General features: G+C 34.9%; 3 protein-coding genes across 3 annotated transcripts; 2 read left to right on the forward strand and 1 right to left on the reverse strand.

Annotated features, from left to right (window-relative positions):
• The first annotated feature begins 6,271 nt into the window (after window positions 1-6,271).
• Window positions 6,272-6,818, forward strand: LOC108826926 (defensin-like protein 278). Its single transcript, XM_018600270.2, has 2 exons — window positions 6,272-6,483; window positions 6,570-6,818. Exons 1-2 carry the CDS (start codon window positions 6,429-6,431, stop codon window positions 6,731-6,733), a joined length of 219 nt encoding a protein of 72 aa, XP_018455772.1. The 5' UTR covers window positions 6,272-6,428; the 3' UTR covers window positions 6,734-6,818.
• A 1,084-nt stretch (window positions 6,819-7,902) lies between these two features.
• On the reverse strand, window positions 7,903-10,973 carry LOC108828483 (serine/threonine-protein kinase BSK7). The gene is made up of 10 exons (XM_018602193.2): window positions 10,557-10,973; window positions 10,245-10,471; window positions 10,017-10,152; window positions 9,802-9,935; window positions 9,608-9,713; window positions 9,444-9,529; window positions 9,150-9,338; window positions 8,913-9,065; window positions 8,707-8,820; window positions 7,903-8,617 (listed from the first exon to the last, which is right to left on the reverse strand). The coding sequence occupies exons 1-10, from the start codon at window positions 10,627-10,629 to the stop codon at window positions 8,375-8,377; spliced, it is 1,461 nt and encodes a 486-aa protein (XP_018457695.1). The 5' UTR covers window positions 10,630-10,973; the 3' UTR covers window positions 7,903-8,374.
• Window positions 10,974-22,206: 11,233 nt separating this feature from the next.
• LOC108825160 (uncharacterized) lies at window positions 22,207-23,307 on the forward strand. The gene has a single exon (XM_018598491.1). It carries the CDS (start codon window positions 22,207-22,209, stop codon window positions 23,305-23,307), a length of 1,101 nt encoding a protein of 366 aa, XP_018453993.1.
• The last annotated feature ends 551 nt before the right edge of the window (window positions 23,308-23,858 follow it).

The following is a 23,858-nucleotide window of genomic DNA, read 5'->3' on the forward strand; positions in this document are numbered from 1 at the left end:
TTTCATTTGGCTAGGTACGGACTTCTCACCTGTTTTGAATAACTAAACTTGAACTCGTCAACTAGTTTCTCGGTTAAGAGCCCTTTTTAATAAACTTACTAGGTGATCACCCGCACCCTGTGCGGGGCGAACGGAAAAGAAATTATAAATTTTAATTATAGATATTGAAAACATAAAAATGACATATTATATTTGGTATAATTAGGATAAGTAATGTTGTCATACAGACTAATGTAAGGAAAACCAACTTGGGATTACAGGTTTATTGAATTTTTCAATCAACAAAAAAAATTATTGAAGTATCCGGATAATGATAATTTTATTATGGTTGACAAATGTAATTGTCTTATTACCGAAGTTAAATCGTTATATTTCATTAAAATCATACTGATTTTGAAGTACATAAAAGTTGTAAGAAGAATATAAATAAATTGAAGTAAATTTAGAGGATTTATTAGGACTCAAAATTGTAAAAGAGACCCTTTATCGAACCTTAATATCCATTATGACTCAAAATACATATGAATTTCTTTTGATTTATTTTTTCTTTATAAGAGTGTTTTTACTAAAAAAATATTGATGGGACATGAGATCATGGGTTACGGTTCGGATGTTGGATTCGATCTCTTTTCTCATCACCTGATATATTTAGATATTGCCACAAAGTAATGTTGTAAATCCCTAATTGTTCATCGATTTCTAGATAATTATATAAAGTATTACATGTATAGGGCAAAAATTAAGGAAGTCCACATTAAAATTGATGTTTTCTTAAATTTAATCGGAAATAATTATATGAAGTTCCAAATTTAATGTATGTCACCATTTATGATAATTTCGTAAAACAATTTATTGCACAAAATTAAGAGATTGGAAGAAATTTAATAGGAAATTCCTTTTTGAAATGTATTTTATAATATTTCAAGATTGCTCATAAAATTTTTATATACAACATTTTGATTTTACAATATAAAACAGTTTATATTATCTCAAAATAAATGTCATGTATCCCATAAAATACAAAAAAATATTAATAAAAATGAAAGTCACATACCAAAGTTTTATAATCATAGTTTCCAATCCCTGAAGAATGGTATGAAGCATAAAGAAATTAAATATTATAAAAATATGAATGTATATACATAGTCAAAACTCTATCATTTGTGACTAATATATAAGATTATCCTATTAATTTCATTTAGGATTATAATTTTAGATTTCAAGATAATAATAGAAAGTATTATAAACATATGGCGAAAATTAAGGAATTACACATTAAAAATGGTTTGTTCTTTAAATTTAGTCGAAAATAATTATATAAATTTCCAAATGAAATGTCTATCACCATTTATGATAATTTTGTAATGAACATTATTATTGCAAAATTTAAGGGAATGCAAAAAAATTAATATGTAATTCCTTTTTGAATGTAAGCTCATAATGTTTTATATACGACTTTGATTTTACAATATAAAGCAGTTTGTATTGTCCAATCCAAAATAAATATCATGTATCTCATAAACTAAAAAATATTATTCAAAATAAATGTCATGTACTAAAGATTTATAGAAGAACATAATTATGGTTCTTGTATATTTTCTGATCTCTTAAAAAATGTCATGTATCATTTATTAATCGTAAAGAAGTTAAATATTATAATAATATGAATTGTATATATAGTCAAAACTCTATCAGTTGTGACTATATATATTAGACTATCCTATTAATTTCGTATATGATTATAATCAGAGATTTTCAGATAATTATAGAAAGTATTATATGCATATGGCATAAATTAAGGAAGTCCACATTAAACATTGATATTTGCCTTAAATTTAATCGGAAAGAATTATATAAATTTCCATTTTCAATATATATGTCATCATTTATGATAATTTTGTAATCAAAAAGTATTTTTGCAAAAATTTAGGGATTTCAATAAATTTAATATAGAATTCCTTTTTGAATGTATTTTATAATTTTCAAGATTGCTCATAAATTTTATATAAAACCTTTTGATATTATAATATAAAACAATTTATATTGTCTATCTAAAAATAAATGTCATGTATCCCATAAAATACAAAAAATATTCATCAAAATAAATGTCATGCACTAAAGTTTTAGAGAAAAACAAAATTATGAATCATTTATATTTTTCAGTCCCTAAAAATATCATTTAAAATTTAGAGTCGTAAAGAAATATAATATTATAAAAATATGAATCATATATATAGTCAAAATTCTATCAATTGTGACTATAGATATCATATACTATCATATTAATTTCGTATAACATTATAAAAACCCTATCGGATTTGATATTATCGTCCATATCAATGCACATAACCAATTAATATCAATTAATATGACTAAAACATTATGTTAAGTTACTATTATTTCACAATGGCAAAAAATGTAATAAGTCTAGTAAGAAGAGGATTTTTACACAAAGAGGTTGAGAAGTAATATGGTGTTGCCACATAGGAAATGTCATTCTTGTTAATAACACATGAATATAAGGTTAGTCTCTAAAAGTGCTTCTATTTTAATATATAAGGGATATCAACTATGTGACAAAAATTTGAATATGATTTTAAAACGGAACTTACTCTGCATCACGTATCAGCAATGAAATCTTCGGGATCTCTTTTCCATTAACTGAAAACATCTGAATGCGACCCACTTGCACAACATGTCCGATGACATCTATAATAACCAAAATGGATTAGTAAAACAACTATATAACAATATTTGATACTTCATGAACAGAAAAAAATTGAATTACCAATCAGAATATGAGGATTACGCGATCCATCGAGGATATTTTTGAAAGGCACAAAACAAAAAACAGCCATTTGTGTTGGGTATCAACGAAATGTGACAAAGAGTTTTTATAACAAAACAAAAGACAGCCATTTACTCACATGGCTTTCCTTTTATAACAAATGTGACAAAGATTTTTTATAATTATGGTAACATCAAAACTAAGACTATGCCACAAATATGAAACATTAAAAGAAATATCACTAATCATATCAATTAAGCCTCAATTACGTGGTGATTGAGTTAATACGGAAAGAGTGCGATCTGATTAGGGACTGAATCCTAAATCAATCATGCTTTGCGAGATTTCATATTCAGGAAATTCAAGAAATTAATGCAAATAATAATGTACGATCTGATTAGGGACTGAATCATAAATCAATCATAATTATTCTTTGACTGGCATACGAAATTGGGAGATTTTATATTCATGATTTGCGAGATTTCATATTCAATAATGACATTTATTGTATCATTAAATCGTTTTAAATTATGCATTCATTGTATTATAAAAATACAAAAGTATAAAAATTACAATACACATAAAATATAAAAACAATTCTTCAAAATATATGTTTTCACGAAACGATGGATGTGTATGAAAATATGACATACAACTATTATAAGTATGAGCATTATATTAACAATATATATATAATATATATATAATATATATAAATATATATGTTCTTGGAACAAAATATATATATATCTACGGTGAAAAAAAAAAATATTTTATGTTAGTATCAGCATTATAACTTCAGTTGAGAAAGAATACATCACCAAAATATAAAAGAAGTATACATAATGTTATTGTCTGTATAAACATAAACTATAAAACAGACATATAAAAGTGCCATTTCCTGCGAGCAATATAACTCTATTTTATAAACATATTTTGTAAACATAAAATATAAAAGAGGCATATAAGAGGTAGTTTATGGTTTAGCATGAACGTAAAGCATTGGACATTAACTATATGCACATCACGTATAGCACATCACGCAAAGCATTGGGTATTAATAACATTTATTCCCTTTTGATTATAACATATGTCAATTACAATGGCATGAGAGGTAAATATTCTAGGCAAGGATGGGCTTTTGAAAAATTGGTGTGAGGTGAAATGTGGAGATGCCACATAGGAAATGGCACACATGTAATAAACACATGATCAAAAGGTTAATTTGATTAGTGGTCTCCTCAAATAATAGTAAGGGGATATATGGCTCGTTTTCAGTAATAAGAAATATAAAAGGGTATATAACCTAAAACATTTTGTTGGTGAAAAATACTTGCAACGTACTGAAATGTATAGCTCAAACTGAAGGAAACGTTTAGTTTGCGTCTTATTTGAACTCGTATTTTTATTGAATGTAAGCCTTTTTAAACCCAAGAACAAGGAAACATTTTACGGCCTTAGTACGAATTTACTATACGTTAATGAAAGAAAAGAATCAGAGATTAATGTACCAAAATCTTAAACCTTATCATCGTTTCTTTCCGTTCTGTGAAGCGTCCTCCTGCAATGACACCAATTCTCAAGATTACAGAGAGTAAGACTGACACTGAGAGATAGAAACCATTATGGTTGAACGTCCGGCGGATTTTGTGGTGGTGGACCTGGTGGTGGTGGTGGTGGTGGTGGAGAAATCCTACCATGCGCAAAGCGGAAATAGAGTGACCTTGGTTCATCTTCAATCAGTCTCCACCCGATACAGCGCAGCAGTTCACGCAAGATACTTCATACCCGTAGTAGAGATCGTTGCCGTAAGGAACCACGTCTTCTCCGACCATAACATTGTACCTGACAGAATAGATAGTTCTTAGCTTAACAGTTTCTCGAGAAAAGTCTCACTTGTCAAATTGGGAAACTTACACTTGATGGAACTCATACAGATTGTAAAAGTCGTCCAAGAGATGAGCACCCAATGCAATTTGGGCATTACATGTCGTACATGTAAACGCAGGTTCTTCTTTCTCTATCAAGAAAACCATCCCCATACTGAAAATTCAGAAAATTAAAACAATCAAATTCATTAGTTAGTACACAACCCTAGTTATAAAACATAATTCATAAAGTAAATTAAAACACCAAAGTTCATGAGCTAAAACACCAAAACTCATTAAACAAAACACCAAATTTTGACCTTCTCGAATATCATAGCTTAGAACATCTCAAGTAACATATGGATTCTTGATGTCATGACATCAAACAAATTGTGTCGTTATTCTACCGTTCAAGCTAGATAGCGATTTCACTGCATCATCATCTCACATCGAATTGGAAGAAACAAAAACAATAGAGCATGCAATGATGAAAACGACTGTTGTGATTTCCCGAGAAAGAGGAAAAGCTACTGACAATGAGCAAGTGACACTGAAAGTAAGTCTTGCATCATCAAAGACAATCACTTCAAAATCAGACATGTCCTTGATAGTAATTTCAGAACTATAGTAACCTAACCACAATTTGTAGGAGATAAATGTATGTGACTTGAGAAGACATTACAAAGAGAAGACTATTGGTGAAATTTATGAACGATACATGTAAATTGTTAGATGCATATCAAAAGTTGGAGCTTGAGACAAGCTCTGAGTCGAAGAAAGATGTAATGATTCATGACTAGTGGTTTACACAAAAGTTTATATATTACTTAAAGAGTTTTCGTGTTTTATTTTATTAATTAGGTTTTCATATTTTCTTTTTGATGTTAATTTTTTGTGCATTATAGTTTTGAATAAGTTGTAATAAACCCTACAAGGTCTCTGTTGATTAATAGGAAATAAGCTTCTAAGAACTAAGAATAATCTGTAAGAGAAGAATAGGGTTTAAAAAGCATGAATTTTCAATCTATTTTTTGTGTGAACAAATGTTCATCTTAGATGCATGAAAATCCGAAACATTATCAAGAAACTCCACCAAAACTGAGTCACGATACGTCGCAAACGCTAATGCACAAAAATGACCAAAACCACAGATACATACTAAAGAAGAAAACAATTCGATCAATGAGATACTTGCTTACTTAGGGGACAGTAGGAGCTAGGATGCAGCGGGAAAAAAAATCCCGAGTAAATCCAGCGATTGCAGTTCAATGTTTGTAAGACTATGCACGGGACAGAGAATCTACAAGTAAAGTAACAAACTCAAAGATCATTGGATTTTTACCTAGAAGAAGAAACGTCACAGACCAGAGGAAGAGTTTCAAATATTTCCCGGGATTAGCATCTATAAGAAAAAAAATATAGTGATTATAAAATTAAAGTCACCAGCCATGGCCCAATACTACAGCCCACGGCCTACAAGTGTAATATTGAGTTATTTTTTGAAGATAATTTCGCAAATACCCAAGACCCACCATAAGTTGGCTTATTCTGAGGAGTTAGGGTGCTTATATAGATAAAAATTGATTATTGAATCAAATATAAGATACGATTTTGTTTTCAGTCAAACATGAAAAAGAACTTACGTGTTTTGGTTGATCTCTATCCCTAGAACTTTAGTATATATACGTATGCTGAGATCAATGGAATCAAACTTTTACGAGTCTTTATTTATTTGCAAGTTAAAGCCTTTTAAGATCTAAAGTGAAAGAAACATGAAAAGCTCCTTCACATTCACCATCTTCTTTTTTGTTCTTCTCCTTACCTCTTGTTAGTCATATCTGATATAAATGTATTTATTTATATTCTGTTTAACTAACAATTGATTAATGACTTTTGGTATATTTATTTTATAGGTGTGGTGATGAGTGCAAGGACGAATGAAATAAGCACAAACGAGAGATTGATACCTATAACATGCAACACCGATCAAGATTGTACTAAGTATTGCAAAGGTCCCATCCACAAGTGCAAATATCATACTTGTGCATGCGTACCCGGAAACCCTAATTGTTGCTAGAATAATCTTAAATGTTGGTTTTTAAACCTCGTTTATCTTTTGCACTGGAGTTTCTACCCAAAAATAAATAAAATTATGTTTTTTTCTTCTGTTGACAATGTTTTGAACCAATGGTCACACCGCTGTTTTTTTTTTGTGATTGAATTTGGAAGAACGCAAAATTGCTACATAACTAAACCGGAAATAGATGTTACTGGTTTGTATATAACAAGACATGTTAAAAGAAAAAATCTAAACCAGACAAATTATATGTCAGCAGCATAATATGTGACATTGGATTGCACCATAATCACTTTATTTCAAAGTAGGAAGAATCATTTTAGAATTTTTTTTTCATACAAATTAGAAATACTAAAATATATCCAACTACTGATTAATGGATGGATTAGACATTTTCTTGATACCGCTAAACAAGCTCGTTGAGCTTAAACTATTCAGTAGAAGAAGACTGGTTTGCTTCCTTCTGAAGAATGCATAAACGACAACTGCACTCTAGCAGAGAATGCCTTTTGCGATCTCGGTTCCATGTTTCTTTCTGCTTCTTTCTTTGGACCCCTGATTGAAGAAACCGTGTTTCTAACCCTTGTGAGTTCTGATTTCTGACAATGCAATTGAAAGACAGTGAAGAATGGTGTCTCGCACCTAGTACAAAAGAAAAAAAAAAAACTAAAGCCTTCTTCAATCATGATTCATTCACACCAAACAAGAAAGTATTGAACAACAATAGTAAAGGTAAAACTAGCATGGTTCCCCCATACAGCTAAAAAGCCGAACTCCTATCAACATTCAGAAACAGTGTAGTTTACAAATTTCAACATAAGAATCAAAGTCCATATAAAGTTTGGAGGTCATATTTCCAGCAAAGATCTGTTGAATTAGTGACAAAAAATTCAGATTCTGTTCATCCGAGGGTCCATAGCTCAGTGGTAGAGCATTCGACTGAAGATCGAGAGGTCACCAGTTAGGCCCTTTGTAATTTTTGTTGCTTTTTACCTTTCTTTTCCAAATTTCAGCTCATGACTTTATAATGTGATTGTAGAAGACTATTTAACTTCTTAGTTGATGACTGTAGAAGACAAGACTATTTAGTTTCTTGTGATAACTATGTATAAACTATCTGCTTATGTAATGTGGGTATGTATTGCAAGAAAGAAAAGTCTGCACAGAAAAACAAGAACATCTCTGATATTGCAAAGTTCAAACAAAAGATCATCAAAAGTAAAAAAAAAAACACAAAGTGCTCTCTTTACAAACATGTTATTTATTATTACAAAACATTGATTACAAAATAATGGAACCCATCAAAGAAAATCCACAATCACACCATTCCCAAATCTATAATCAAATCTCCATCAAAAGATTCAACACATGCAATTTTTTTTCTTTATGTATAACAGGGAAGTGTCATGCCAGTTGAAAACAAAAACGAGACCAAATGAATGCTTCAAGTACTTGGAAAGAAAGAAAGAACAAGGTAAAGGGAACAACTAGAGCGATGGTGATGATGATAACTGTTTGGTAGCTTATCTACTTATGAGGATGATAGTGGGTTTTGATCTGATTCTGCAAACCCTATGCGGTGTGTTTCGGTTAATGTAAGAAAGATAGATAAACAATCTTTGTGCTTTCTTGTTACCATCATCATAGGGCGTTTCTTTTGCTCTCGAGCATTGATCCGTCCTTAAGAGCAGCGTGAGCTTCGTTCTCTTGTCCTAGAGCCGAAAGAGCAACAGCTTGAAGATAAGATGCAATATGCCAAGCAGGAGATATCACTTGGGCTTGCATTGCATCGTTCAGTGCCTCTTGTGGCATATCATTCATTAGGTAACACAGACTTCTCCTTGCATACACAGTTGGTGAAACCATTGTCCCGCCCTCTATAAACTGTCAATAACAACACTTCTTTGGATCAGGAACAGTATTTGATTTGCCTGAAAACCTCAAACAAACAATCAAGAAGTAAAGGTTATAACCTGAGAATAACATTCAGCAGCATTTGCAAAGTCTTTATGCCTGAAAGCAACATCACCCTTTTTCTTGAAGTTGAGCGAGTCCTGCATCTGGTTGGTCCACATCTGGAACGAAAGCTGAACATTTTTCCAGAAAACAAACAAAGCCAAAAAGGTAATCAGATTACAACGAGAATGATTAAGAACAAGGTTGGTGTTAAGAAATGAACCTCTGTGGCTGCACCCTCATCATCTTTATATCCAAGTTTCTCAACAATCTCATGTATGGCAGTTAGATCAGTTCTTAGACACGCTTCTCCAAGCGGTGAAAGAGGAGTTGTTGAGGCACTGCTTGGTATTCCCATCAGTTGATGTGAAGGAGTCTTTTACATGATTTTAACCAAAGTTCTTATTAGTCTCAGAGACACCTTTTTTTTTAAATGCAAAAGATTTGAAGGAAAGAGTACCTCAAGATCCTTTTGAAGAGGGATCATTGCAGTGACAAGAGATTTTGGGTTAGGGCGTTCACGAGGCTCATCCTGCAAGCATCTAGACGCTAACCGTATAAGTTCAGTCCCGTCACTGCTTGAAAACTGACCCTCTAAGCATGAATCCATCAACATTTGAATGTTCCTGTCCCTTATGAGGTCCAGCGCCTACCAATACATAGAACAAAGTAAAACTTTTACTTAGAAAATACACACACACACACACTCTTCTCGGAGAGTGACTGATTTAGTATCTAAAACCATAAGGCTTACATGGCTTGGAGGAATGTGTTTTCCACTAAGAAGATCAAGCAACAGAGTTCCATAACTGTACATCACACTTTCTGGTGTCACCCGACCTGCACATACAAACACACAATCAGTAAAAAGAACCGCCACAGTACAAATAAAGCAAGTGTTTAAGTGTATATATATACCTGTTCTGAGATACTCAGGGGGAGTGAAAGCAAGGTTGGTACTATAACTCTTACCATCCCTACTGTTTTTCATCAGACCAAAGCAAGAAAGCCTTGGATTCGAGTCCTATAACAAAGAAAAATACCCATATGATAAAAATCTTACATACACATATCATCAGGGACAGAAATAAAATAAAAAACTTTTAACTTACATCATCAAAGAGAACTCTATAAGCATTAAGGTCATGGTAGAGTGCACGCCCTTTGCCTGTACAGTACTCCAAAGCTTGAGCAATATGTAAAGCTACTCTTAGTCTCATTGCCCACTTCATCGGCTGTGATTCCCCTGAATCATATCAACAGTTTCTGTCTTATACACTGATAGACAAGATAAGCTTGTTGTAAACAGAAGAGAGCTGATTCTTACAGTGGAAAAGATGCTTAGCCAAGGTTTCATTAGGCATAAACTCAGCAACAAGAAGTCTCTCTTCACCTTCATAACAACATCCAAGCAGATTAGCCATCCTATAGTTCCTTAACTGCCCAACAGCTTTAGCTTCCTCCTATTGTTATAAAAATAAAATAAAAAATTCAAAAAACCAAAATTGCATAAAGGTAAGACCTTTATTAATCAACAAGATCATTCATTCATTACCAGGAACTGACGAGAATCAGGCCAAGCTTTCCTGTTAAACCTCTTGACAGCAATACGTCTCTGATTATCCAACTTCCCTTTGTAGACAACATTAGGAGCTTTCTCACCATGCTCTGATACTATATTCTCTGTAGCAAAACCTGATGTAGCTTTCCTTAGCGTCTCTATAGAGAATTCACGGAACTGAGGCAGATCATTCCCTTCACCACCTATCCTATCACCAACACCTGAGAAAAGCAAAATCAAATCCACGATTAGGAGCAGCAACAACAAGAAGAAGAAAAGAAAAGAGTAGTCGATCATTAAGCTTACCAGAGGAAGTGACTCCATGATTGGATCTTTCAGGCTCTGAACCGCAACAGAACTTGGAAACCCCACAACCCATTTCAGTGTTTCAGACAAAAACCATAAAACCAAAGCCTCCTCTTGTTTGATTTAATCTCAATCTGAGACTTTTGACCAGTTCAAAACCGCGTTGAATTCTTCAGACAAGAAATAGATCAGACAAAACACACAGTTATTTTATGTTCTTTTTTAACTTACAAAACGGTAGTGAAAAGGGTCAAACGATCTAGAAGAAGGAGAAGACGAGTAAAGGTGCAAAAGGGTTGGAATGAGGAATCGAGCCCGCTCGTGTGTGTGTGCGCGCTTAGCTCGAGAGAGAGAAAGAGCTCAAGAACCGAAAAGCAGAGAACTTTGCCAGAAAGGATAAAAAATTAAGAACTTTTTATTATTTGTTTGGGGTTATTAGTGTGGACAAGAGAAAGAGAAAAGAAACAGCAAAGCCTCAAACAAGTCAACTCACTAGTGGGTCAAATAAAAACTAAGCAAAACAACTCATCTTTGCTATCATACACTAACCAACCATCAAATTTCAGTTACCAAAAACTCTCTCTGTTTTTTAGTATATTAATGTTTTTTATATTCTAATAATAATTATATTTTGACTGACAAAAAAAATTGTCTCTTGACCAAAACAATTCTGGTAATTATATATTACTATTTTGACAAACATGAAGTTTACATGTCCTGAACAGAAACAATAGGAAAACATCGCATTCCAAACTTGTTAAAACAAAATATATTTTTTTAAATAATAGTTTAATGTATGCCAACCAACGAGAAAAACTGTTAAAGTATAACAAGAGAAATTTGACTGGGTTTACATGTAAATTTAGCATACGAACCACAAGAAAAACTGTTCAAAAAATCAGTCACTAACCAATTTAGTAACCTTAACATGTAAACCACAAGTTGCTTTTTATTTTATAAAAAAAAATTGCTCACGTATATTTCAATAATGATGTTATTTAGCGGTTTATAAGACATAATTCGTTTTTTATTTTTACAGATAATATTAATTATTTCTTACTTTCACTCAAAAAAAAAACTAAAAATTGTGTTATTCCTGAAATGTACTGTTTATTGCATTTATGATCCTAATTTAGACGCGTCGAATAGCACCGCATTCCAGTTCCATCTAATAGCTGTCTTTAAATAGTGCATAGACATTTATATATATAGCTATACCATACGTGTCCTTTGTGCATATAGCAATATTGGTAACTCAACAACTTTATCCTTTTGCTCAATGAAAATTAAAATATATGTTCATGCGAGTGATGTGAAAATAACATAAACTATATCTTGATCCGTGCGACCGCACGGGTATTAATTTTCTATTTTAGTTTTTATTTATTTATATTAAGTGATGTATTTGTAATATTTGATCATTTTACATTGACTACGTTAGGGATGTGTATTTGGATACTCACTGTTCGGTTAAAATCTATTGGGTTTGAGATTCCCGAGTTTAAAGATTTCAGCAACATTCAAAATTTATAAATTTTGGTTTCAGTTTGATTCGGGTATTTGCGGGTTCGGTTCGGATACAGATAACCAGTTTAAATTATTTTAAAATTTTCAAAATTTATATATACTTTAAATTTCTCAAAACATATAAATTTGAGTAATGTAAGCCAAAATAACTAAATTAAAAATTAAAAAACAGGTTGAACTTCAATATTTGGATGGAAAATAAATATATATTTTAAATATTTTGGTGTTTGATTATTGTTTATCTACTTTATATGTTTACTTTTGACTATTTTTAAATAGCTTAGACAACTTTAAGTTGACAAAAAGATAATTTTAAAATATCACTAATTGTTGAAAAATAAAAAAATACATTAATCTAACTAAAAAGACAAACATTAAAATAGGAAAGAAAAAACACATTAATTTAACTGAAAAAGACAATCATTAAAATAGGAAAGAAAAAGAAACACATTAATCTAAATGAAAAAGACAAGTATTTAAATAGGAAACTCAATTTAATTCTCAGTGGCATGAAAATATAATTAAATTTGAAAACTAAGAGTATTTCTATATGTGTACTTCTGTTTTAATAAGATAGATGTGAACTTCAGGTTTATCAAAATAGTTTCCACCGACATAACTCTCCAATATTTTTATCTGATTTTTTTTCTTCCAACGGTAGAAACGGCTTTTCACCGACCTTCCCATCATTACCTGCGACCTGCGACCTTATATCGATAAAATTTACATTATTTTTATTTTGTTTCTTTTTTTTTCTGCAAAGGTTTTTATTTGTTTTGTTTCTTCGTAGTTCTTACCTTGAAAAGACACACAATTTTTCTTATATTCTTTAAACTTTTTTGTCCTAATAAAATAAATTATTCACGAAATTTTAGATTTTTTTCAACTAGTTTTATTAAGAAAGCAGAGTCCAAATACAAGACCCAAATACAAGGTCCATGCCATAAAACACCATACCTAAGCCAAAAGCCAATCTACGACAGACAAAGAAAATGGAAAACAAATGGGTTGAGCCCAAAAACCGAAAAACCCACTTAACCGACAAACCCGTCTAACACATCGTCACACGTCGAATAATACGTGTCTAATCCTCAGCTACGAAACACATGCCGTCTATATCTTCATCTTCCCCACCGCCGGGGACCTAATCTGCGTTTCACCGGACTCATCCCGGAACTATCACATGTACCTTCATCGTCTGAAATCTTACCACTGGAGAGCGTCCATCAAACCATATTGATATTTCATCCAGTCACCAAGCCATCAACTACGAGATTTAAGAACCAGAACCTGAAATCGATCATCTTCTTTACCTTGGCTTCATCTTCGAAGAGCATCAATCAACTTCTGTTGATATCTCAATCAACAAACCAAACCGATAGAGTGAGTAGAAGAGGGTCACGGAATCAGCACACACACATAATAACTATCATGAAATCGGCGACGTAGAGCTGAGAAAGCCTCCACCCTCCAGAGTCATAGCCGGCAACGACAGAGTTATATGAACCTTCGCATCCAGGAGCCATAAAATCTTACGTTAGAACTGAACCGGAAAGGAGAAGAACGAGACATCTCTCTCTCAGACCAAACATGCACAAGAAAAGAAAAAGGAAATCATAAACCGGACCGACAGTGGCTGTGGGAACCCATCCGCAGGCCGGAAAAATAATTCACGGCGACGTATCCACGAAATTTTAGATAATTAGTCTGTTTATAAAAAAAATTACAATATGAAACTAATTTTGTTATTATCCATATGTAAAGATATTCTCTCTATTTCATACTCCATTTATTTCATAATAATTATCATTTTATATTTTTTCCTTTTTCTTTCAAATAAGTGATATTTTATAATTTCAATGTAACTTTTTATATTAAATCCATATTTACACTTTTAAATAATCAATAGATTTGTATTTAAATCATTTTTATTTAATTTATCATATATTGAATAGAAATATATTAGTCTATAATATATTTTTTAATTTCATGAAAAATGTTAAAATGACACTTATAAAGAAACGGAAGGAGTTTAAATATTATTTTAATATTTTTATTGTTAAAAGAGTGACATTTTAGAATTTTAATGAAATTTTCAGTTTAATATTAGTTACAAATGTATTGATTTTATTAAATTTTATTTATCTCATATATTATTGGTTGAATACGTGTAATTAAGAAAAACTTAAATATATTTCAATTATTTTCTTAACGAGGAAAATGTCAAAATGATGTTATCATGAAATGGAACGAGCCGTTGAGAGGTTTTTTTTTTCGGGCAAATAATTCCGAGTTTGTAGTTTAGCTTACTGTCGGAAAACTTATTTAGCTTAATGATCGAGTCCTTGGGTAACGATTTATCCCGGGCCATACAAGAAAACTCATTAACGTCAGGGCCCAACGATCCATAAGCGAGTAAAACGAAACTACACGTAGTACATCTTCTATAATTATAAACGTCAAACAGTTCTCATCGGTCAAAACGGGCACGAAATTCTCTTCACTCGAATAGAAACTGAGAGGCGTTTGGCTTCCTTCACTCCGTTTTGAGATGTTTCCATTGGATATGTTTTTTTTGTCAAGCATATTCTTTGTTGTAATGTTTCCATAGGAAAATTGAGAACATAGAAAGCTTTTGGACTTGATTTTACCAGATTATATGTTCGAAACATGAATAGTGTGATCAAATTCAACACATTCACCGGTCTTGTTTTTTTTTTATAACCGTGGAGATCCCGAATGTTTTCTAGATCCAAAGATTATAAACGTGGATATCCCAAATGATTTCTAGACCTAAAAATTAATCCCACGAATTTCATGGTACTCTATATATTCTTTCCATTTAAAACAGTACGAGTGGATAAAGAGACTCGAATCCAGGGTGGTACTCACAGTTATGAACCATTTACCACTAAGTCAAAACCAAAACAACTTGGTTACCAGTCTGGATTTGACTTCGGCTCAAATATTTTATATGGAATACTACAACATATGATCGGTCTATCCCTTATATTAGTCGTAAGGTATTTCAAATTCGAGTTAGGCAGTGTGATACGTTTTCCGGGTACTTCATTCTATAACACTTAGTGTGTTTTTCAAGGACCGACCGGATCACTCGACAAAATTTATCAAAAAGAAATTTCAACACATTCACATGTCGAACCAATAAGACAACATATATACAATTAACTAGGTGATTTTTCCGTACTCATGCATGGATATAAATATTTTTAAAATAAATATATTAGCATATATTATAAGAACTGATTAATTTTTTACTTTTAATTTAAATAATTTTACAATTTATAGGTATAATAAATATTAAAAATATTATATTTTTGAGTTAGACATGTAATTTTTGTATATGTAATATCTAGTCGGTTTAGTTATTGCTTTAGTATATTAGATTTCATCTACTTCTTTGATTTCAAAAATAATATTTTGTTTCTCTAAATATATTAAAATTTTGATAATTTTTATTGTACATTTAAATTGGTTTTTATCTTAAATATATAAGTATGTTTCAGTGAGATTTTGTAGAGCAGAACATTTTCTGAAAAGCAAATAGACAAAATAAAATAAAGTGTAAATTATTAAAGATTACATAAAGGAATATAAATATAAATTTTGAAGCTCATGCATATATATATTTTCTTAAATATATAAATTGTTAAAATTGTTTATTTTTATTTTATTTTAATATGTTTTGAGGTATGCATAATATATATAAATAAAATATTACTATAAAATAATTTGCTTTATTCTATTATTTTTATTAATATTATGATTATTTTCTTTAACTTTCCCTTTTTATGAAATCAAACTGTATGTAAATATTATAAAAAAATGTTTTTAAAATTGTAAACTTTTACATTTTATCATATGTGTTACTCAAAAAAAAAATGAAATTAAATCAAAATCTAATTAACAGAAACTACAGAATAAAAAGGAAAATAAATTTAATAATAGTAATTAAATATAATATTAAATTTCATTAAATGTAGCTCTGTAATCAACCATCACAAGAATCAACGTGAATACAACATGTAAGAAACTGAATTATCAATAATATTACAATATATTTTATTTTATTATTTTTACTAATATCATGATTATTTTCTTTAACTTTCTGTTTTATGAAATCAAATTGTATGTAAATATTATAAACTTTTACTTTTTATAATATGTGTTACTCGAAAAATAAGAAAAGAAATTAAATTAAAATATAATTAACAGAAACTACATAAGAAAAATGAAAATAAATTTAATACTGATAATTAAATGTAATATTTTAAATTTACTAAAAGTAAATTTGTAATTAAACATCACGATAATTAACGTGAGCACGACAATGCAAGAATCTTACTTATCAGATATATCATAGAAATGTTAAAAGAAACATATATATAATTATTAATTATAACAGAGTTTTGAAATTAAACATATTGTTAGTTGTTGTAATCAGTGTATGGGCTTTAGTATCCTGTAAAATATATATTGGACATGATTGTTATTGAAATGCTATTAGTAAAAATAATAAAATATGTTTTGGTTAAGAAAATATATATTGGATTAAGAGAGATAAAGAAGAGCCAATACAAACTAAATTTTCAGCTGGTCGAGATTTCTCTCTCAGGCACAAAACCCAAGGCGTTGACATGAAGAAAGGGGCACGAGTTTTGCTGATTGTGACTACTCATGTAGGTTACCGTTAGTAGCAAGTTCCCCCAAAGAACCAGCGGTCAAGAAAGGGTCTAACCTAATTCTTTACCGCAAAAGCTACCTTCTTCCTCATTTCAAAAATCACTCTCAAGATCTACAAGGATTCAAGCAAACCAACCGTTCAAAGCAGACAAATTCCCCTTAGGAGCTTGATAGCTACTCTCGAATCTACCTGATCTACCGCTACAGGAAGAAAGGAATTTTCGAAACTGAATTTTTCTACTAGGAGTCGACTAGTTACTCCTCCAGTAGACATCAACAGTTCACCAACTCTGTTCTCGGTGGGCTCCAGACGTTTCCCTCCAAGTGACCCCTGAGAACCATTGAAGCTGACATGGATCGACGCTACACTGCAGAAGAGAGAGGAAAAAGAATCAATAACAAAAGCGAAGAAAACGAAATCAGAAGAATACGAGCTCCACCGCTTGATACCTCTGCTCTGATTGAAGAAAATGCTCTGACTCTGATTGGAAGACTCACAAATCCCCAAGAGCAACGAATCTGGGCACTCATCCCATCTTTGCCACGGAAATGGAACACTCAAGGGAGAGTGGTGGGGGCGGACCTAGGACATAACTGCTTTCAGTTTCGTTTTGAAAAAGAGGAAGATCTCAGGAAAGTACTTGAAAATGGTCCATACCACTTTGGCTACTGGATGGTCATCTTACAACGATGGGAACCTGTTATTTCTGACTTCTTCCCCTCCACGATTCCCTTCTGGGTAAGAATAAAGGGTTTGTCTCTCCACTTCTGGCATGAGAAGATGGTCTGTAGCATAGGCAAAGAACTGGGGCTAGTGGACAAACACGAGTTAACAAAGACCTCAGCAAGAGTACGTGTGTTGGTAAATGGCCTCAAGCCGCTCATAAAGGAGACCATAAGAGAGTTTGATTCAGGAGAAGAAAGCAAGATTACCTTGGAGTATGAGAGGCTCGAAAATCACTGCACAATCTGTCTACGACTGTCTCATAAAAAGGAACATTGTCCTTCCTCCACTATAATCGGTATTGACAGAGAAGTCCAACCTCTAGAAAGCAACCCTCCAGTAAGATTAGGGGAAGGAGAGACCAGAGCAGAGCAACACGCCCCTCCCCAACGCCTCATGCCACGAGAAGCTACAAAATACCCTCAGATGGAGTTCCAAAAACGAGTCGATAGGCACGGAATAAGCTTTGGAGATAGAGTGAGCACTAGACATACTCGTAACCCTCCCCCTGCATGGAAGGAATCACCTATTAGACAACCAAATCGGTTGATTCTTGGACATGATGAGAGAGTGGAGCGTACCGAATATGCATCTCCTCCATATACGAAGAACAGACGTCATCACCCGTATGAGATCACCCATAGGCGTGCGCTCTTCCCACAGAGGGAGACACGTGGATGGAGGGTGAAGCAACACCAACAGCAACCTAGAGAAGAAATCTCTCCAAATAATATGGGCCAAAGGCTACAGCAACCTGCTAATCTACAAACGCCACAACAGGAAAGCCAAAGTCAGACAATTCGTCAACAAACGAGGGAACAGATCTTGGAAGAAATAAACCAGACCACTCAGCAATACCTAAGTTGTGATGACCCTACGGAAGCTGCTGCTAGACGCCTCAGAGTTCAAGAAAGTAACGTTCGAGGGGAGGTGGAGGAGACGGTTGCAGTAATGATGGGGGAAAATAGAATAATACAGGATGTCCTCCCTGCCAATGCTCAACAGTGTAACAACCATCAAGTACAATCAAGAGAACATGCTAGAGAACAAGTGATGGAAGATCTACAAAACGTTACCCTCCAATATCTAAGCAGTGCAGACCCAACGGAAGCCAAGGCCAGAAGACTTAGAGTTCTGGCCAGCGACTCTTTAGGCCATATGGAGGAAGTGGCTACTAGTATCCTTGCGACAAAAGGTATCGGTCCTAACAATCTACAATCAGTGGAACCAGCTGTCAATCGTCAAGGCTCAGACAGAAACGCTACAAATTATCTCCCTTTCGACAGATCTCCAATAGAAAACTTACCAAGAAGATCAAGCACTGAGGCTAGCGTTGAACAGCCAGTCTCTCCGCGACGAGAGAGGAGATCGGAGGCTCAAAATGCTCCTATTGTACCTCTGCCTATTGAGGCAGTAGTGATTGAAAACGCCACGAGGGGAGAGGCAGACATTGAGGGTAGACCAGAAATAGCAAGAGGTCCGCCTGCTCGGCTCAGATCGATGGTAATCAGCCCTCGGACCCTCAACGGAGCTAGCTCCAGAAAGAGAAACCTATCTCTAGCCTCACGCTCCCCCGCAGGTAACCAAGGTACGCGAACCAGGAGGGACTCCCCTTCAAACTCTAATGGAAAGAGACGTAACAACAGTCAACAACAGAATGATGCCACTTTACTGGGAACTTCTCAAGGAGGGGCTCAACCTCGAGTAAACCTGATTCCAGCCATCTCGAAGTCAAGGAAGGATTTTCAAGATCCTCCACCCCGGATTCCTTAGTCATAGCTAGCTGGAACTGTTGTGGGTTGGGGAATCCCATAACAGTCCAGCGACTTAAGGAGATACAGAGGATTAATGCCCCTGACATCTTTTTCATATCTGAAACAAAAACCCCAATGAAGTGGTATTAGAAGATCTCGAATGGATAAATTTAAAGAATCACTTCTTAGTAGCGCCTCACAGCCCGGGAGGAGGAGGACTGTACCTTGCATGGAGAGATGAAGTCACCCTAACGGTCAACTCCTCTTCAGATAACTACATCGATACTACCATCACCTACAGAGGTTCCCCCTTCCACGCTACCTTTGTTTATGGAGAACCTGATCACACAAAGAGACAAGTAATTTGGTCAGAGATCTTAAACCTCCAACAACAAGAAGGGGAGCCGTGGTTTCTCACCGGAGACTTCAATGAAATACTAAGCAATGCTGAGAAACAGGGAGGACCGGCAAGAGCGGAAGGGACATTCTGCTCCTTTCGAACGTTTATGTCCCAGAATGGCCTCTTCGATCTCAAACACTGTGGAAACTTCCTCTCTTGGAGAGGTAAGCGAAGATCCCACTTAGTCCATTGTCGACTTGATCGAGCCATCAGTAATGCAGAGTGGACGGAGCTCTTTCCCTCATGCAGGAGTCAATATCTTCGCTACGAAGGGTCTGATCACCGGCCTATTCTCTCTTTCTTGGACCCTACAAGGAAATGAAGTGGGCTTATCTTCAGGTTTGACAGACGATTACGAGAGAATGAGGAAGTAAAGAAGATAGTAATGGATACCTGGACGGATACTCTCATCTCTGTGTGGAAAGCCGCCTAGCTAAGTGCAGAAGAGCTATTGCAAAATGGAGCAGAACAACACACCTGAACAGCCAAAAAGAGATAACAACTCTTAAGACCCGTTTGGAGGGAGCAATGTCAGACACTGTTAGCAATGACATTTTGATCAGAGAGCTAAATACAAACCTTCTGAGAGCGTATAAAACGGAGGAAGAGTTATGGAGACAGAGGAGCCGCCAGCTCTGGCTCTCCTTGGGTGACTCCAACACTGCATATTTTCACGCAGTCACTAGAGGAAGACGGGCAAGAAATAAACTATCAGTTATTGAGACAGAGTCTGGAGTACCTGTGTATGAAGAAGAAAAGATTGCTAGTGTTATTACTCAGTACTACTCGGAGCTATTTACGTCTGGTACCTTCGAGGGTGAGCATATTGTTGAGAAAGCCCTGACTCCCTGTGTAACGCAAGAGATGAATGAGAAACTCATTAAAGAGCCATCGCCAGAGGAAGTAAAAGAAGCTCTGCTAGCTATCCACGCAGACAAAGCGCCTGGCCCAGATGGATTCTCCGCAAGCTTCTTTCATTCAAACTGGGACACGGTTGGGCCAGCAATTGTATTGGATATTCAACACTTCTTTTCCTCCGGGGTCTTACATGCATCAATGAATGCAACACATACCAAAGACAACAGGAGCAAAGAAGATGTCTGACTACCGACCTATAGCGCTTTGCGACGTATTCTATAAAATAATCTCTAAGCTGCTAGCGATCAGGCTCAAAACAGTGCTAAACTCTATCATCTCGGAAAATCAATCTGCTTTTATCCCGGGAAGATCCATTACAGATAATGTGCTCATTACTCATGAAGTTCTACACTATCTCAAGATCTCAACAGCGGAAAAGAAATGTCCTATGGCAGTAAAAACTGATATGAGTAAGGCCTATGACCGGCTTGAATGGGAGTTCACTAGACAAGTCCTAAACAGATTAGGCTTTGATCAGAAATGGGTCGAGCTAATTATGCAATGCATCACGACAGTAAGCTACTCCTACCTAGTAAACAAAGCAACCTATGGTTCAGTCTGTCCTAGCAGAGGCATCAGACAGGGAGACCCCATGTCACCCTATATTTTTATACTATGTGGAGAGGTTCTTACCGGTTTATGAAAGCTAGCTGAGAGGAACGGATTGTTCTCAGGGGTACGAGTAGCAAGAGGAGCACCACGAGTCAACCATCTGTTGTTTGCTGACGATACCATGTTCTTCTGCTATGCAACGCCTACCTTCGTGCAAACCCTCAAAGTTATCCTCCAGGAATACGAAGCTGCCTCTGGTCAAAAAATCAACAACAACAAATCATCGATTACATTCAGTTCTAAGACTCCGGCAATGATTAAAGACTCAACCAAGCAGATCCTTGAGATACAAAAAGAGGGGGGCACATGAAAATACTTAGGTCTACCAGAATATTTTGGGAGGCGAAAGAAGGATATGTTTACCTCAGTGGTTGATCGGGTTAAGCAGAGAGCTGTAAGCTGGTCCACTCGACTCCTTTCAAAAGCAGGAAAGATGACAATGGTCAAATCAGTACCGACGGCTATACCAACCTATACTATGTCGTGCTTCCTAATCCCAGTCAGTCTATGCAAGCGTATACAATCTGCCCTAACTAGGTTCTGGTGGGATGGAAATGATGAAAAGAAGAAACTCTGCTATGTGTCATGGACTGACCTTTCTCAGCCGAAAGCTGTAGGAGGCCTGGGCTTCCGAGAGATACAAGTCTTCAATCATGCTCTCCTAGCAAAAATAGCCTGGCGGTTGATCACATCCCCAAACTGTCTGCTGGCACGCGTATTGAAGGGCAAATACTGCCACAGGGTTCTTTCCTGGACATAGAGGCTTCAGCTTCATGCTCCCATGGGTGGAGAGGAATCATACAAGGAAGAAATCTATTAAGAGAGAACCTGGGTAAAGTCATAGGCAATGGAGTTAATACCAAAATATGAAATGAGTCTTGGATATCTCTATCAAGCGACATTAGACCCTACAGCCCTATAATAGAGGACGCTAGTGATCTGAGAGTATCAGACCTCCTTACAACTGACCTAAAATGGAACACAGTGAGGATAGCAGAATTGTTACCTAGCATGGCTGAGAAGATTCAATGCTTGCGGCTTAGTCAAGAGGGAGTGGAGGATGCCTTCATTTGGCAACCAATTAAGTTCGGAATTTACTCTGTGAAATCCGGATACCACTCAGCCGTGACACCAAGCCGCCCTTTGAATCCTATCACTGAGCTAAACTGGTACAAAGATGTATGGCTGGGGAACTACTCCCAAAAACTGAAGGTGTTCATCTGGTCGGTGATTCAACGAGCCCTGCCTTTTGGAGAGAACTTGCAGAGAAGAGGCTTCACCACAAATGTTTCATGTAAAAGATGCGGAGCAACAGAGTCTGTAATGCATATGTTTTTCAACTGTCAATATGCACAACAAGTCTGGAACTTAGCCCCTATCAACAACGCCGCTCACCTAGCGGCACAAGTCAACTTTGAAGGAGCCTTAGTGGGTTCTCGCAACACAATCTGCCTACCCCCAACAGGAGTATCGGAGAACGTCTTTCCTTGGATTTGTTGGCACCTTTGGCTGTCAAGAAATCAACTGCTTTTCGAAAACAGAGATATCTCCCTAGCGGAAACCATTCTCCGTAGTATCGCCTCAGCCCGAGAATGGATCTCTGCACAAGGAACAAACGCGATCACTTCTAAGGTCGGAGTGCTCCCAACGGAGATAGATCATCCACCGATAGGAGACCAGCAACTTACTAGAAGCTTTACGGACGCCGCGTGGAACAAAGATACCTTCACAGCGGGTCTGGGATGGATCTTCTCTGATCAATCAGGACAGATAGGAAGGGGCTCAGAGGTTCAAGAGTTTGTCAGCTCTCCTCTGATGGCAGAAGCGCTTGCATGCAGATCAATGTTACATCACGCCATTACAAGCAATATTGAGAACCTTCGGGTTTCCTCGGACAACCAAACGCTAATCAAAGCAATAAAAAGCAACCGGCTGGAAAAAGAGATCTTCGGTGTTGTCTCCGACATCAAGAGCCTCTCCGCCTGCTTCACTTCTATCTCTTTATCTTTTGTCTCTAGTTCAAAAAACGTTGACGCTGATCGATTGGCAAAAGCAGTCCTTTATGATCCTGCTTCTGCTTCCATTTCTGTGATGGGCCTAGGCCTGGGCTGAACCCAATTTTAAAATTTTAATGAATTTATGTTGATCAAAAACAATATATATATATATATATATATATATATTATATATATATATTGGACATGATTGTTATAAACACTTCAAACTTTATAAAATCTCTAGCATCACTAAAACGACCAGCATATATTAGAAATTTAAAACTGTTGGACCAAAAATCCCCGGACCACCACAAAGTGTGAAGAGAATCATATCTCTCTATCCCCCACAAAATACATCAGAAGGAAGAAAATTAAAAAGCAACAGTTGAGATCGCTTTCCTTACAAGTTTCAGAAAAAGAACCACTTTTGATGACATCATTTACAGAGCCATACGGCCATACATCATCTCTCTTTATATACATGTATAACGTTGTATACGTGTTGTGCCAAATTATAAACTAAAGCACTTTCATAAAAAACATAGCTAACTTTTCGGACACCATCCTCAAGCTGAAAGCGTCATTCAACACTGCACTTCTATTTCGGTAAATCTACCTTTATAGTGATTCACACTCTCCATATATTATTTATGAAATTATAAATGT

Source organism: Raphanus sativus, chromosome 9 (assembly GCF_000801105.2).
Source record: "Raphanus sativus cultivar WK10039 chromosome 9, ASM80110v3, whole genome shotgun sequence".
NCBI classification, from domain to species: Eukaryota; Viridiplantae; Streptophyta; class Magnoliopsida; order Brassicales; family Brassicaceae; genus Raphanus; species Raphanus sativus.

Bases quoted from the DNA above. Each gene is read 5' to 3' on its own strand.
- LOC108825160 (XM_018598491.1), top strand. From the start codon at position 22,207: ATGGCTGAGAAGATTCAATGCTTGCGGCTTAGTCAAGAGGGAGTGGAG.
- LOC108826926 (XM_018600270.2), top strand. From the start codon at position 6,429: ATGAAAAGCTCCTTCACATTCACCATCTTCTTTTTTGTTCTTCTCCTT. The intron at 6,484-6,569 runs GTTAGTCATATC...TTTATTTTATAG, and splicing joins TGTTCTTCTCCTTACCTCTT to GTGTGGTGATGAGTGCAAGG.
- LOC108828483 (XM_018602193.2), bottom strand. From the start codon at position 10,629: ATGGGTTGTGGGGTTTCCAAGTTCTGTTGCGGTTCAGAGCCTGAAAGA. The intron at 10,153-10,244 runs GTAATGAATGAA...TTATAACAATAG, and splicing joins CTGATTCTCGTCAGTTCCTG to GAGGAAGCTAAAGCTGTTGG. The intron at 9,936-10,016 runs GTAAGAATCAGC...GATATGATTCAG, and splicing joins GGCTAAGCATCTTTTCCACT to GGGAATCACAGCCGATGAAG.